Source organism: Cygnus olor, chromosome 3, assembly GCF_009769625.2.
Source record: "Cygnus olor isolate bCygOlo1 chromosome 3, bCygOlo1.pri.v2, whole genome shotgun sequence".
Lineage (NCBI taxonomy): Eukaryota > Metazoa > Chordata > Aves > Anseriformes > Anatidae > Cygnus > Cygnus olor.
The window spans coordinates 89,734,738-89,750,169 of record NC_049171.1 but is presented as its reverse complement, the minus strand read 5'-3'; the positions used below and the strand labels follow the sequence as shown (position 1 = coordinate 89,750,169).

Here is a 15,432-nt window from a genome sequence, read left to right as displayed (position 1 = left end):
TTGAAAATGCCTCAGAACTTAAATAATGTATAAAAATAAATTTTGCTTACTGTAAATTCTGCTGTCTCCACACATACTCATTACTATATGAGTTGAACACCCAGTTAAGATGCCATTTTTGAAAGAAGCAAATGAGGGCTTTTTCATATCTTTATAATGTACATCTCTGGTGAGATTGCCTTTTCTGGCTGCTGGACACCCAGCCAACCACTTTCTCACTCTCCCTCCTCAACAGGACAGGGGGAGAAAATAAGATGAAAATGCTCATGGGTTGAGGTAAAGATAGAGATCACTTGCCAACTACCATCATGAAAAATAGACTTGACTTGGGGAAAATTAATTTATAAAATTACTATTTATAGAAAGGATATTAAGATACGCAGTCTACAACTTCCTCACGAGGGGGAGTGGAGAGGCAGATGACCTATTCTCCATAAACACCAGTGATAGGACCCGCGGGAACAGTGTTAAGCTGAGGCAGGGGAAGTTTAGGCTGGACATCAGGAAGAGGTTCTTCACCGAAAGGGTGGTCGCACACTGGAACAGGCTCCCCAGTGAAGTAGTCACTGCACCAAGCCTGCTGAATTTAAGAAGCGATTGGACTGTGCACTCAGTCACATGGTCTAAACTTTTGGGTTGACCTGTGCGGTGCCAGGAGTTGGACTTGATGATCCTTATGGGTCCCTTCCAACTCGGGATATTCTATGATTCTATGATAAGATACTTGAATGCATCTAGAGGAGGACAATGAAGCTGTTAGAAGGGCCAGAAGATAGGTCATATTAGGAAGGGCTGAGGGCTGAGGACACTTTGGTTTGAAAAAAAGAAGGCTCAGAGGCAACCTCATTGCTCTTTACAACTTCCTGAGGAAGGGAAATGGAGAGAGAGGTGTCAGTCTCTTCTCCCTGGGAACTAATGACAGGATGTTTACGAACAGCACAGAGCTGTGCTAGGGGAGGTTCAGACTGGACATTAGGAAAAATTTCTTTACCGTGAGGGTGCTTAAGCACCTTTAATAAAATGTTTTAACTTCTTTTAGCCCTGAATTGGTCAGACAGTGGGACTCAATCTTTCTAGGTCCCTTTCAGCTGAACTATTCTAATTCTAATTTATTGCCAATTAATATAGAATTGGATGATGAGAAAGAAAGACAAAAGACAAACAAAAAAAACTTTTCCTCCACCCCATTTCTAGTCCATGCTCAACTTCACTCCTTCCTTCCCAACCCATCTAACTCTTCTTCCTTCCTCCACCACCACCCCATGCAGCATATGCAATACAGATAATGAGGGTTATGACCAGTTCATAACAGTTCCTCTCTGCCACTCCTTCCTCCTCACACTTTCACCCTGTTCCAATGCAGATCCTTGCCATGGATCCTTCTTGTTCTTCAAGAAAATTTTCTCCTGCATGAGTCCTCTCCACAGGCTGCAGTCCTTCAGGGTAAGCCTGCTCCAACATGGGTTCTCCATGGGCTGCACTTCCTTCAGAGCATATCCACTTGCAGTGTGCTCTGGCATGGTCCTCTCCATTGGGCTGCAGGGAATATCTGCTCTGGTGTCTGGAGTACCTCCTCTCCCTCCTTCACCGACCTTGGTGCTCAAAGGATTGTTTCTCTTACTTTTTCTTCCTCACAGCCTGAGCAGTGTTTTGCCCTTTCTTAAATACGTTACCACAAAGACACCACCATTTTCACTGATAGGCTCAGCCGTGTCCTGTGGTGGTTCTCTTCCAGATAAAACTGTCCACGTCCAGCACAGTACAGTCCCTGGCTTCTTCTCATATAGGTCAGCCCTGCAGATCCCCTGCTACTAAAACCTTGCTATGTAAACCCATTTCAACATCAAAGACCAAAAACCAAACAGTTCAACATTTCCATTTTAAGAAAAAAACCTCCTTTTGGGAAGGTTCCCTAGAGGAATTCCCTTTCTTTAAGGTCTTTTCCAACCTTAATGATTCTGATTCTATCAGTAAACCTTCATTGTATTTTATCAGCCTTCAAGTCTCCATCTGCAGCCTCCATCTGCATTATAGAACTAGAGTGGCAAGGAAACAGTTTTTATATACATATAATACTGAAACAATATTTTTTTAAACTCTTGCCCTTTCTTGAGAAGTGAATTGTAACATTGGCTATGGTCTCTATAGTTGTTTTCAAGAAAGGACTTAACCACATCTGCAAATTCAAGATTCTTTTTTCAATATGTCATTCAAGAGGTATTTTTATGACACCCCACACAAAGTATTTACATACCCTTTTTAGCTTTCAGTGTTTTCCTCCACAGTGTAGAAAATATTCCATCTGTCCAATCATTAGTTGCAGCATCTAGTTTTCCAAACATCTGAGGAGCTGTTATAGCTTTGGGATTCATTCGCATTTCTCTATGAGGTTGTCCACATTCTGTCATTGCTCTCATTAATATGGTTATGACCATTGTTTTTCCAGATCCACTAGGTCCAAGTGTCATCAATCCATGACGTACTAGAGAAGTTTCATACAACTATTAAAAATCAAAATGTTTTGAGAAATAAGCTTTTGGAAGATTTTGGCTTGCATTTAATATGTTTGATAGTCAGTGATTGTAAATATATTAGACATAGAACATAATGCGCTCAGAACTGAAACCAGCTTGTGTTTGTTGATTTGTAGTGTGTTGTGGAATTGTCCTAATATGTAAAGCACCAAGTTTACTATGAAACAGTTTATCGAACTAAATCTTGCCTAACCTATTCAAAGCAACTCAACATTTTGTTTTTTTAACCAAATTTTAAAAAGGATTTTCTGTATTACTCAAAAGGAAAAAAAAAGAATAGTGGCAAAATATTTAACACACAAATAACTAAGCAGTAAAGTGCTAAAACATCTTGAGTGTATGAAATAGACATAGGCACAGCGCTTCTTGCAGGTTTTTGTATATGAAGACTGTACAGCCTATGAACAAACCTAGCACTTCAAGGCCTTCCTATTAAATAACTATATACCCATTAATCAGCAATATGCCATACGATTAACCCACACTAAACAAAAAATTACCATAATCCAAAATCATGGTTTAACCATTAAATCATTAGTTTATTGAACATAATGTCTTATAAATATTTCTAAATCAAAAATAATTAATTTTTTGGAACACCTTAACAATCTTCTATCTTTTGGTTCTTTCATTTTACAGTACCTCCTGCATGCTCACTTGCATACTTAGCCTTGTCATAGCTTTAAATAAGGTTGTCATAGCATATACTAAGACTGCCTGAGGCTTCTACACATACTTTATCTCTTTTAACCCAATATGGCTAAGCTGAATGATTACCCAACAATACAGGTTCTTTCTCACATAAGGTTTGAGTCTTTGTTTCCTATAATGTCTGCTCAAACCCATCATGAAGACCATCCTTCATTACAGAAACGTATTCAAGTCATGAAAACGCACCTCTTTTTTTTTTTTCTTTGCCCTATGATAGGTCTTTTAGCTCTCATTCCGTGTGTAGCAGAAGTTGTGCCCTGGCTTTGTTTCTCGTCACTATTTATTTTCTGCCTTGGCCTTCAAAATGCCTCCTAACTATTCTTATGCCCTACCATCCCTACTCCAGCCTAAGAAACTCATGTTTAGAGAGCCATTTATGTGCTTCATTTCTGCATTCAAATAGCTTAGATGCACTACCGTATCTGGGAAAGGATGGGTTAACAGCATGCTTTAACATTTTTTTTTCTTCTGAATAATTTAACGAAGTAATAATAATAACAAAAAAATGACCCTTAGATTATTATTCCTTAGTGTGGTCTACACACAACCTTTATTTTATTCCATTATTAAGAGCACAGGTCCTTGAATGAGACAGAGATTTAACCATTAAAATGGTGTTCTGACTTCTGTTTGTTAAAAAGATTTTAGGAAAAAAACAATGTTTTACCTGAACAAGCTTAAGATTCCATGGTGGATGGTTAATCAATCCTGCTTCTTCAATCTGATTAGCTACTGCAGTCTGTAGCTCCATATATGTACTACTGTCCAACTGCAACCCCGGAAATAGATCATTGATAAGGCTGAGAAACAAAGGCTCATCTTCATCTATCTGGAAAGAAAAAAAAAAAAAAGAAAGAAGTTATTAAGTGTTTAAAGAATGGTTATCCAAACTTCTCAAACCAAAATCCAAAATTAATCTCTACTGTAAAATAATACAGTAAGAATATATTTTCTAAATACAATTGCCTCTGTTTATAAATGCATACTACCAACAGGATAGGTCAATAAGGTGATAGCATTTTGATATTGTCGTCCATGCCATGAGAAAAATAAATTCAAAACTGAAAGAAATTTCCCACTGAGTACACACCGAATCTATCTGTAAAATCCCCCAACAATCACAGCATATATTGGACAGAACATCCTATCTGGAAAGAAACCTTCCCATAACTTCCTTTTCCAGGCCTTAAATAGTTTTCCTCCCAGCATTACCAAGCACTTCACCAAAAGCAAACTCCCTGAAGTCCAAAAAGCATAAAATAGATTTAGTCTGTACCTGAGCAAAAAATGCTAAATTTGTCAAGGCATTTCCACTACCATTAAATTCAATACCTCTGTAATAGAACCATAAAAATACCAGGATTATGTGTGTGCTTTCAATTCCTACAACAAACAACACTTCATTCAATGCAAATGCCTTTATCGTGACTATATTGGTGGAACTAAACAAGCCCCTGTCTACCCAAAAAACTCACACTATCACTGGAAAAAAAAAAAAAAAAAAAAAAAAAGCAAAATTCTACATTTAAAACATTCACTACATGTATGATTTTTGAATCCTAATACTTAAAGGACACCTCCAAAAACCTTTTAAAAGATGTGTTAAAGGTAGAATTTTTACACCTGCTGGATATCAAACCCACAAATTTGATGCATACATTGGATTTATGACACACTAGAATCTCTGCTCCCTAGTCATCTCCATGTTCTGTACATACACTTTTCCCCTTTCCATATAATATTGTCTTCAATTTAAAGGCATACAGGCAGCAACTGTTTTTTTTTGTTGTTGTTTGGTTGGTTTTGGTTGTTTTTTTTTGTTTTTTTTGTTTGTGTACGGAATCTAACTGATACTTATCTACTGACACTATAATCAACTGTTCCCAAGCTCTATTTAATTTTGAAGCACGCTGCTTCTACACTAACCCTGAACAAAATCATGTGTACATACAGACCTGTTTTTTTCTACATTTTTCAGCTGTTCTAGCAGAAGATACTGTCTCTAAAAAAATAGGCAAGACAAGAATTTTTGTATGTAAAGTTATTATGGCTACGATATTTCCACAAAAATACCACCCATAATTTTAGACACATGGCAACATTTATTGACAAAAATATATCCCCAAGGTGTACTCACTGAGATATATGCATACATGCTATTCGTTTGTCTATATATTAACTCCGTTCTTACTTTCTACTGCTTTTACAGTAATTGATAAAGCAAAACCTGATTGAAACAGACTGACAATTAACTAGAAATCTTTGGTGCATGATTGTTATGCATGTGCTAATTGGACTGAACACTACGTACTTCATTACTTGAGGACTTGCATTACTGGCAACTGTATAAACATGCATTGTTGAGCAGGCATACTTTAAAAGATTAATTTAGTTCACATTCAAATTATTCAGTTTATTTATAGTACAGTAATCAGTCTATACACAAGTCAGTATGTAAAATTTCATACCCACAGCTAAACCAATATTAACTTATTTGAACATTGCGCCCTAACTACTGTTTTAAAGTTTAATAAACATTCACTAGCATTTAATGATAATATGTTTATCACTTTTCATTTTTTAAAAGAAAGGGGTGCTTTAGCTTTTTTCTCAACTTCTACAAAAAAAAAAAAAAGAAAGAAAAAGAAATTACTAGTGGTCTTGCGTGTAATATGATGCTAAAATCTTAAGTTAGATTCTTACCAGCTTAGAAAGATTCATATCTCTTAGCCCTCTCATAACAATACTTAATTCACTTTCATTTGGTCTGGCCCTCTTTTGAGATCCAAGAGTCCTAAGTACTGACAGGATATTCCTCAGACCAAAGTCATAATGAACCTAGAAGAGGGTGAAAAAAAAGGCTTATGCATCAGTAATGAGTTCTATAGCTTATTTCATCAGTATATCAAACCTTGCCTTACTAACCACCTTCCATAGTGTAGTTACCCTGCCTGGAAAAGGTAGCTAACACAGGAATTGTTGCTGTTGAGGAATTATTCTATTAAAATAAACGAAGGACAATAATACTATTTTCAGGAAGGGAGGGAGGTAGTGTAAGTTTTCCACTTCAAATTTCATTGACTTCATCATTTACAAACCCATATAGCAGGTATTTTTTAGCTCTTTGTAGCAGTGTTCAAAAAAAAACAATAGTTCCATTCCAGACTGGGACTTTCCGACTGAGGAAGCTTAAACCCAAGACCTCAGATGAAAGCAGTTCTGTGCACTGCAGAGCAGCACTGCGACTTAAATCGAACTTGAGACATTCCTCCTGCAGTTTCCAAACTCTGAATGCTTTCTCTAGACTTCACTAATTCTTACAGAAAAGTGACATCACCAGGTTAATTTTCCCTTACTGCCATGTTTAGGCAGAGAATTTCATACATATGCAACTAAAAGCTAACATTTTTAACAATTAGACAAACGTGTGTATCTGACTACACATACATGAATTAACATGGTTATTTGTTCACAAATTTTAATAGAAACATGCTTGAATTATATTTTAATTACTTCAGTATTTTTTTTAGAAGCATAAAAGTGATTCTTCGGGAAAAAAAACTGCACAAACCAAAACTGAAGCGTGTGTTTTATGTAAAAACCATTTACGTATACATATACAAAAACAAAGAGGAACAGAATGCGTAACATTACCTGCTTAGTGAGCTGCTCCTCACAAAGTTTATAAAGAACAAAGAATTTCTGAGACAATATCACATTGTCAATAAATCCGTAACTTGCAAGCTTAACTCTTATAATTATCTGAAATAAAAAAATATATATTTTTTTAGAAATTATTTTTTCTGAAGATAGATAAGGAAAGTGAAAGAGTCAAATAAAAACATTTTTTCTTTCAGTTCACTCATTAATTGTACCTGTCTATCTGGAACCATCATTGAAACGGTTCTAAACTGAATTTTTAGATTTTCTGGCAGTTCTTGACGTCCAGCATATCCAGGATTCTATATAAGAAGACATACTGCATTATTATTTACAATAGTCAAAATAGCATTCTTCTTATTGTTCAAGAAAAGTAAATTTAAGCACAAATGCCTGGATCTATTCAGTTACTACCCTTGTCATAATAAACTTCAACTGAACTATGAATTAAATACCTTATGCATAATGGTGTTATAACTGCAAATGCAAGCCAGCAAACATAATTTTAAAATTTTATGGAATAAAATCTACTTGGTTGATTGCTTCTACTGTATTTCCAGAAGAAACACTGACCTCTCAGTAGCAAGGTAATTCTAATAAAATGATAGTTCATAAGGAAAACAGTAATTATGGAGAAATTTCTGGTAACTGAAAAATAAATACATGCTTGACTGACACTGGTCAAACCTTAAGCATTCAGGGAAGAGGAAGTTCTATACATTGTGCAGAAGAGGTAGGTTTTCTGACATGTTAAAGATTCAGTAACTAGCAAGAACCAAGAAAAAAGAATAATAAGCAGTTTACAATGAAGAAATATAAGGGTGTTCTTTCCCATATTTCTTGTGTCTAAAGTTTATTTTTAAAATACAGACTTTCACTGAATGTTTAATTGTGAGTGAATCCATCTGCTTAAGAATCACATAAGAAATTGGAATTCTTTTAGTGATAGAACTGATTTTAATAATAATTCAAGAATAAGCAGAGAAGATTTTGTAACAGCAGTAAAAATAACACATTCAACAAAATTAAAACGTGAAAACTTCACAACAAAGTCATATGGAATACAGCGTCAATGACTAAGAAATTCTGACTAATAGAGGTTTTCCTGAACCTTGCTGCAAACATGAGGAATACCTCTAACATAAAACAGGTGACATTTACAAAATTAGAAGTGGTCAATATATGGCCTCCTTAGTATCCTGCACTTGAACATGCAAATGAGTATTTTAATTTCCATCTGCCTTGGCATTAGGAAACATACATTTGAAAATACCCTGCTGCCTATGAAATTACAGGAATTGGTCCTGCAAAGCCTCAGGAATCCTGTGGTAACATGACAGAATATCCTGAAAGTTCATCTAAATCCAGGAGTTTGTGTTTCAGCCTTGGAGTAATGGTTGGTAACTGCCTGTCTAAAATTCTATTTTACTGCCTTGCATGTCTTTTTTTCTGTAGATTATCCATTAAGATGTAGAACCTATCTTTGATGGATATATACTGCAAGAATTTTTCACAAGTTGTCATTATAAGAAAGGGAACAATGTATCACATAAATGCCACCCAGAATGCAGGACACAGTACTGTCATAATGCCTGTGCTAAATCCAGGATTGACACACAGAACAGAATGGATACCTCTACCACAGAAGGCCAAAACTGGACATCTAGCATTGTAGATGTGTTTAGACACATCCTGTATCAGCAAATGAAAGGATCTGATTGTTTTTTGCATAGGTTTTGAAAAGAACTGTTGTCACCACAGTACAAGGGGAGTAGTTTATTCCAGAATCTTATGGTCTGTAAATCAGCTTTTAAATTCTTATTATTTATGCATATGAAGTGCCCATTAGACAAGACATATCTCCTTGAAAAATCTTCCCTGTATCTCCAGGCTTAATTGAAGGTCCTCTTTTTTTTCCCCTACAGTAGCTTTCTTACTAATACTGTTAAAGCTTTTCATTCACAGAGAATTTGTGAAGTTTGGCCAAACTTTTAGGTACGCTACATAATGAATTGCAATACAGTAGAGGGGATGTAATGCACTGAACCTTAGGAATAATCAAAGCAAAAATTAAGGCAAGCAATTCATGAACAACTATTTATATTGTGTTCTGGTAGTTCAGTCTAATTCTACAGCAACAGCTTCACCTAATTCATAAAAAAAAAAAAAAAGTTATTTTCACCTTGTCATGTAATTAACTTGTATATGGCATAATTTGTTACCTCTAGGGAATTATTGCTACATTTACCATTGTTAGGAAAATTCCAAACTCTGGATTTAAATCCACAGAGTCTCCATCAGAAAAAATGAATTGCTTTTTTCTTTCTTTTCTTGCTGTTAAGATAATATAAATTTGTTGTGCTGCTACGGACAAGACAGGCAACTCAATTCGGTTGAATTCATCAAAACATCCCCAAGATCCAGACTGTGCAAGGCCTAAAATAGGGACAGAAAAATTGTTACCTCTTTTTTCTTCATGCATATTTCAGATATCTGAACTACGTTTTTTTTTTTTTTTCCAAATAATTAAAATTAATTTTATTGGCCTGTGGCCAAGGCCTATATTCCTCCAATCCACCTGACTATTTTCATATCTATATTCAAACTGAATTAATATTAGTCGATTTCTACAAAATGGTTGGTAGTGAATCGAAATCAGAAAAATCTTTTGAAAACTTGGGGTATTCAGTGGATCTTTGGTACTGATCTTTCCACGAATGAAGCCTTTTATTGTAAAGTAGCAATTCAATTCTTTTGCAAAAAGCAATACTGTTCATCTAAAAAAAAAAATCAAAAATAAGTGACATACAATTTCAAAAGACTAGCCCTAAAATGTTACATTACAAAATCCTGTGGTTTTTTTTGTTTGATTTTGTTTTTTTAAATCAGGTTTTTACTTTCACAGGGGATACATGCTTAGAAACACACTATTCTAGACACATTTATGACACTATTATTTCCTTGTTATGACTAGCAACAACAACAAAACAAAAATTTGAATAGTTTCACCCCTTCTCAATACATATAATACCACAGCTTAGCAAAATGAGCTGACAGACTTCATAAAGTTTAACAATTCATTTATCTGGGACAGAATAACTCAGTGCAGCAACACAAACTTGGTGCTCACTGGCTACAAAGTAGTTTTGCAAAAAAGAAACGGGTGTCATGCTTAACAACTGAGCATGAATTGGAATTATGCACTTGTCACAAATAAAACCAGCTGCATTAAGATTATATGCAGCAGGTTGAAGGAAATCACTGTTTGCCTCTACTCTGCACTTGAGAGATAGCAGTTGTAGCATGTCCGGTCTGAGGCTTTCCATCAGAGGAAAGACACTGATATACCGGCACAAGTCCAGCAGATGGCTGCCCTGATGGCCAGGGACTGGAGGATATGACAGAGTAGGAGAGGCTGAGAGAACAGTTTCTTCATCCTGAAAAGAAAGCTAAAGGGAAAGTCTATTGCTGTCCATAGGAATTGAAAGCTGAAAAGTTGGAGCCAAACTATTCTGAGATGGACAGTGGAAGAAGAGCCAGGGGACACGTTGCAATGTGGGAAATTTCAAGTCAACATGTTTACAAAAAATTTTACCATGAGGTTGGTCAAATACTTGAACAGGTGCCCTGAATCGTTTTGGTTATCCTTGGAGATACTCAAGCCCAACAGGAACAAGGTTCTTTCAACCAGCCATAATGGCACTTGCTCTGAGCAGGAGGTGGGACTAGATGACCTGTGGAGGTCCCTTCCATCCTAATAAGATTCTATGAAATCTTACCTTTGAAAATCCTACCCAAACCTCTGAAGTCCATTTGATCAGAGCAGTTAAAGACTACTACGTATTTTCCCAGAGCCTTTCCCATGTCTTTCGTCGTTTCTGTTTTACCAGTTCCAGCTGGTCCTGCTGGAGCTCCTCCCATGTTCATTCCCAAAGCCTGAGCTAAAGTTATATAGCACCTATAAATGTTAAATCACATTGATTTATTAAATCATATATATGTTTACACATATATATGTTTACACATATATATGCATATGCAAACATAAAAAACAAGCTATGTGCTATATTCTTGCATCACTTCTTCATAAAGCAGCTCCATCAATTTCACTGAGTTCAGGAAGATCAGAGTGGTAAAAGTCATGAAACACAGCATTTAAACATTACATATACAACCAAAAAGTATTTATCTGGTCTTTATCTAGTTCATTACAAACTGGGAATATTCGATAAGTTAACACATTAACACAGACCACAAAGGAATTTAACTGTAATTAACTCTTTTTGAAGCTATAATAAATAGATTCTGCTGTTGAATGGTGCTACTTCATCATTTTTGGCAGTATCTTAATCTTTATACAATTAATTAGGTTAGGTTACATTTGCCTAAATCATGAAGTGTAAAAGAATAAGTCTATATGATCCCTGCCATAATTATGGGTAAAAATTTTAAAAGACATTTTTTTTTTTTTTTGGGGGGGGTGTAGTCTTAAAGAGTCTAGATTGCTGTTTTAGCTGGGTGTCTGATCCTTAGCTATGATTTTCAGTCACAGGAAGTCACAGCAGAGTAATGCTCAAGGAATTAAAATGACAAAGTTTCTGTACAAATGAGGGGGTATCTTCACTGTCAAATCAACCCTAAATACTCAAATTTGAGTACATTTCTAACAAATGTATTTTTGTCTTTGATCAGCAATAAATAGAGTAGAAAATAGAGGTTAATAACTAACTAGTTGATATGATTTAGCTTGAATCACCGCAATATATTACACCAAATTTGCACTGTAAGGACCTTGATGTTTTCTATGTGATTCTGTTAACTAATAGGATACATAAGTGAATGAAGGTTTTACTCCTAAGGGTGTACTGGGGTCAAGACAAATGTGAGGGTAGAATTTATCTTTTTGCATAAAAAAGTACTTGATTGTTGGGTGCAGTATGGTCTACTGCAGAAATGGACTGAGCTTTCACAATAGCAGTCCTACCTCTTCTGGGGAAATAAAGATGGAGAAATAAAGATGTTCCAAAAAGCTGTACAAACCCATATTCCACATAATAGAAATGGTATTGTGGAAGTTATTGTTGCTTCTTGAGGGGATCTTTTTGCAAGTGAAGTATCTTTTGGCTGTTTAGTTTCTGACTTGGCCAAAAGTAACATCTCAAGAATGGAAAACGTGGAGGAAGAATTTTAACCAAAAAAAAAAAAAAAAAAAGGAAAAAAGTGAATCCACATTTATTTAAAACAAAATTAATGGTTGTTGTTTGATTGCCTGGTTACAGAGGGAGAATAGCAAGCACACTCAGCAGGGACTTTGTCAAAATCTAGATTCTCACAGACAAATTTAAAATGTTTCCCAGTAGTAATAAGAAGACAGGCAGTGATTGGTTGTCTTAGACTTTCAGACATTGGTAGTAACAAAACCCTTATAGAATCCTTTGTTACAGAGGTTAAAATATTTGACCTAATCTTATCTTCATAATAGAAATACTGCAAAAATATAATCTACCATACAATCTTAAAATTATTCAGTTCTGTTACTAAATCTTTTAAGACTATGAAGTGATAAAACTCTTCTAGGAATGACTAGGTGAGATGTAATGATTAGAGAGGTTATGTAAGAAAGACTTTCATCAATGACCTAGCCCACACAAGACTTAATTCGGAATGATTCTCTTTGAAGATATTATGTTAAATAAACACTATATATGTAAAAAGTATTTATGACGCATAACTGTGTTTCTAACCTGTCTGTAAGAGGTGTTATAACCAGACGATCAGTGCAACCCAGGAATTCATTTTGGTAAATAAAATCTACATCTGTAATGGATACAAAGACTTGATCGAAATCCTCCTTGAAATAAAATCTAGACTGCTTTAACCATTCAAAATCAGTTGGTGATTTGATGTGCATTTTTACCTTAAAAGAAAATAAATAAATAAATATGTTATAACTTAATATTCATGTTTATTATCTTTGATAGCTAGGATAAAATCCTAATTTGCATGAGAATAATGAGTGATTACTCAAGTTAAAGTTCCTAAGAAGTAAACTGAAGTAAATATGTCTTGCATAATATTTATAGATGTATATTAAGCTGATTAACAAATGTCCCAATCATATAAACTAATCATAATAACCTCTATGTTATCAAATACAGTTTAAATTGCTTTGGTAGTGCAGATAACCTGCCAAGTGAAATTAGCAAACATTCTGTGAATTCATCAAACACATTGGAACAAAGGGCATGATGCAGGAAAGATCTGATGGAGGTATGGAAGCTGCACAGAAACTAGTAGGCTTGTGCCATCAGCAGTAAAAATACGTGAAGGATGTAGTGTTGAGGGATAGCATTCCTCACTGAAGAAAAGAATGTAAACAATTTGTTAGAGTCTAAAAAGTTCAAGGAAAGGATTGGCATAATCTGTTGATTTTAGTAGGTTTGTTTGTCTTCTGTGTATGCCCCTTAGGAACCACAAAGACAATCCCAAAGAGAAGGAGCAGGACTTTCTTAAAAAATTAGATTAAATTTAGATTAAAATTAGATTAAATTTAGAAAAAAAGAGGTGTTATGGAAGATATCGCTTAGTTGTCTTAAATCAAAGTCTGTACTTTACCAAATCATCAAAAATATCACGCTGATGTACATGAATGGTAATAAGTGTTTCAAATTTCACTCTGTCAAACTTGGAAAGATCATGCGTGGTCTGGCTAATCAACATATTCAAGATCTCCAGAAATCTCCCATTGGTCACTTGCATGATTTTTCTGTCCTCTTTAGCATTCTGTAGAGCTTCTTCTGAATCACGTGTCCACAACATTTGAATTCCCAGTAATCCAACCTACAAATTTATTATGTGAATGAATACAAAAGAATCACTTGTTAAACACTAGCTTTATTCTAAATGCCTTGGATATAATGGGAACAAAAAATTAAGGCAAAAAGTCCAAAATTATCACTTGCTCCCATCATGATAATACCTCACCATAATATTGTGCCTGAATTAGTTGTCTCTGTTGTGGGATTGGAAACTCCTTAGAAAACATATTAAAAACTTTTATGAAAATTTGTCACACAATGAGACAAATACAAACAAAGCACAATCCTCAGTTTCACTTACAAATCCTTACTGTATTTCAGCATCAGAAACAAACATATTCAACTGTGGGGAGAAGTCCTGCTGGAATTTTTCCACTGCCAGTTCACAGCTAATTAAAGAGCTTTAAAAAATGTGTGTTTACTACTGAACATGGGATGCATTGCTATATTGCTAACATGCTCTCATGATTAGAGCACATTGAACTAGAAGGTATTTTGGTTCCAAATTAATTTAGAAAGGTACAAAACACTGAGTATAAACTACAGCCTCAGATTTAGATTTACCACATCAGACACATCCATGACAAAACATGATAGATGAGAACTGTATCAATACCTTTCTTTCCCACATTGTTACAATGCGCCAAGACGAAAAATTTGACTCATCCACTCTTTCTACTTTTTTGTCTCCCTATGCCTGTAACGAGTTCATAGCTACTTCCTGCTACAAAATATCTGTATCTTATCATTTTTAAATCATTTGGCTATCATCAGTAGAGTCTAAATTACTTTATTTTAGAATGACAACTAAGTTAAAGAAAAAAATATATTTGGATGTGACTTTTTCACGCTGCCTATAACAGAAGCATCCAAGACAGTAAGAAGGGGATTTGAAGGAAAGAAAATATTTCAAATATTTGCAAATATTTTGCCTAATTTCTTCTCTATCCTATAACAAAGCATTTCTTTCTCCGTACTTTAAATTTCTTGGCAGAAGACCATTTTCTTATTTTTTTTCCCTTCTGTCCACTGTTTTAACACAAATAATTGTTTCAATATGAATACATTTGGATTGGTAAATAAGATCCCAATTATTACCATTACTTTGCAGATGGTAATAAAGCCACTTCAAAATGTCTGACATGCAAACAAGACAGACAGTCCTTATTTTTTAAAGAAAAGTAATAGACTTTTAAAATAAATACCGCTAAGGTAAGACATAATCATATCATAAATACAGCTTAATTATATCATAAATACAGCTAATAAGTAATAATAAATACAGCATAATTGTATCATAAATACAGCTTTAAGATAATTCTGTTCAATATCTAAATGTCCTCAACATTTTATTTAATTAGCAATGTACTGGCCAGTTTTAATATTTGCATAAATTCTGTTAAACAGTTATGCCCACTACTATAATGATTAGCAAATGACCAGGTCAGAATTTGGGAAGGCTAGGAAACAATTCGTTATTTGTTAATGAAATTTATGAACAATCAGTAAGATGGACAAATCTCTAGGCAAACTAGAATCTTTCAAAATAAGCTTCTACTAGGAGTGCATTATCCTAATGGCAAATACATGAATTATGAAGTAAAACTCATAAATCATCATGAGATTATAAATCATCATGACAAGAGATAATCATAAACATAGGTCTTGCAAGCATAAATTTAGAGAAATCTATCTGCACATGAAATTTT

At 34.7% G+C, this 15,432-nt stretch overlaps 1 protein-coding gene across 3 annotated transcripts in view; it reads right to left on the bottom strand.

Annotated features, from left to right (window-relative positions):
* Nucleotides 1-15,432, bottom strand: part of DNAH8 (dynein axonemal heavy chain 8) — a 142,134-nt gene that overhangs the window by 62,016 nt on the left and 64,686 nt on the right. For all 3 annotated transcript variants that reach the window (XM_040552327.1, XM_040552326.1, XM_040552328.1), the window contains 9 exons: nt 13,521-13,745; nt 12,650-12,822; nt 10,685-10,863; nt 9,154-9,341; nt 7,121-7,207; nt 6,900-7,007; nt 5,949-6,083; nt 3,913-4,074; nt 2,255-2,501 (listed from right to left, as the gene is read on the bottom strand). In XM_040552327.1, coding sequence (XP_040408261.1) covers nt 2,255-2,501; nt 3,913-4,074; nt 5,949-6,083; nt 6,900-7,007; nt 7,121-7,207; nt 9,154-9,341; nt 10,685-10,863; nt 12,650-12,822; nt 13,521-13,745 — 1,504 coding nt within the window. The remainder of the gene's footprint in view (nt 1-2,254; nt 2,502-3,912; nt 4,075-5,948; nt 6,084-6,899; nt 7,008-7,120; nt 7,208-9,153; nt 9,342-10,684; nt 10,864-12,649; nt 12,823-13,520; nt 13,746-15,432) is intronic.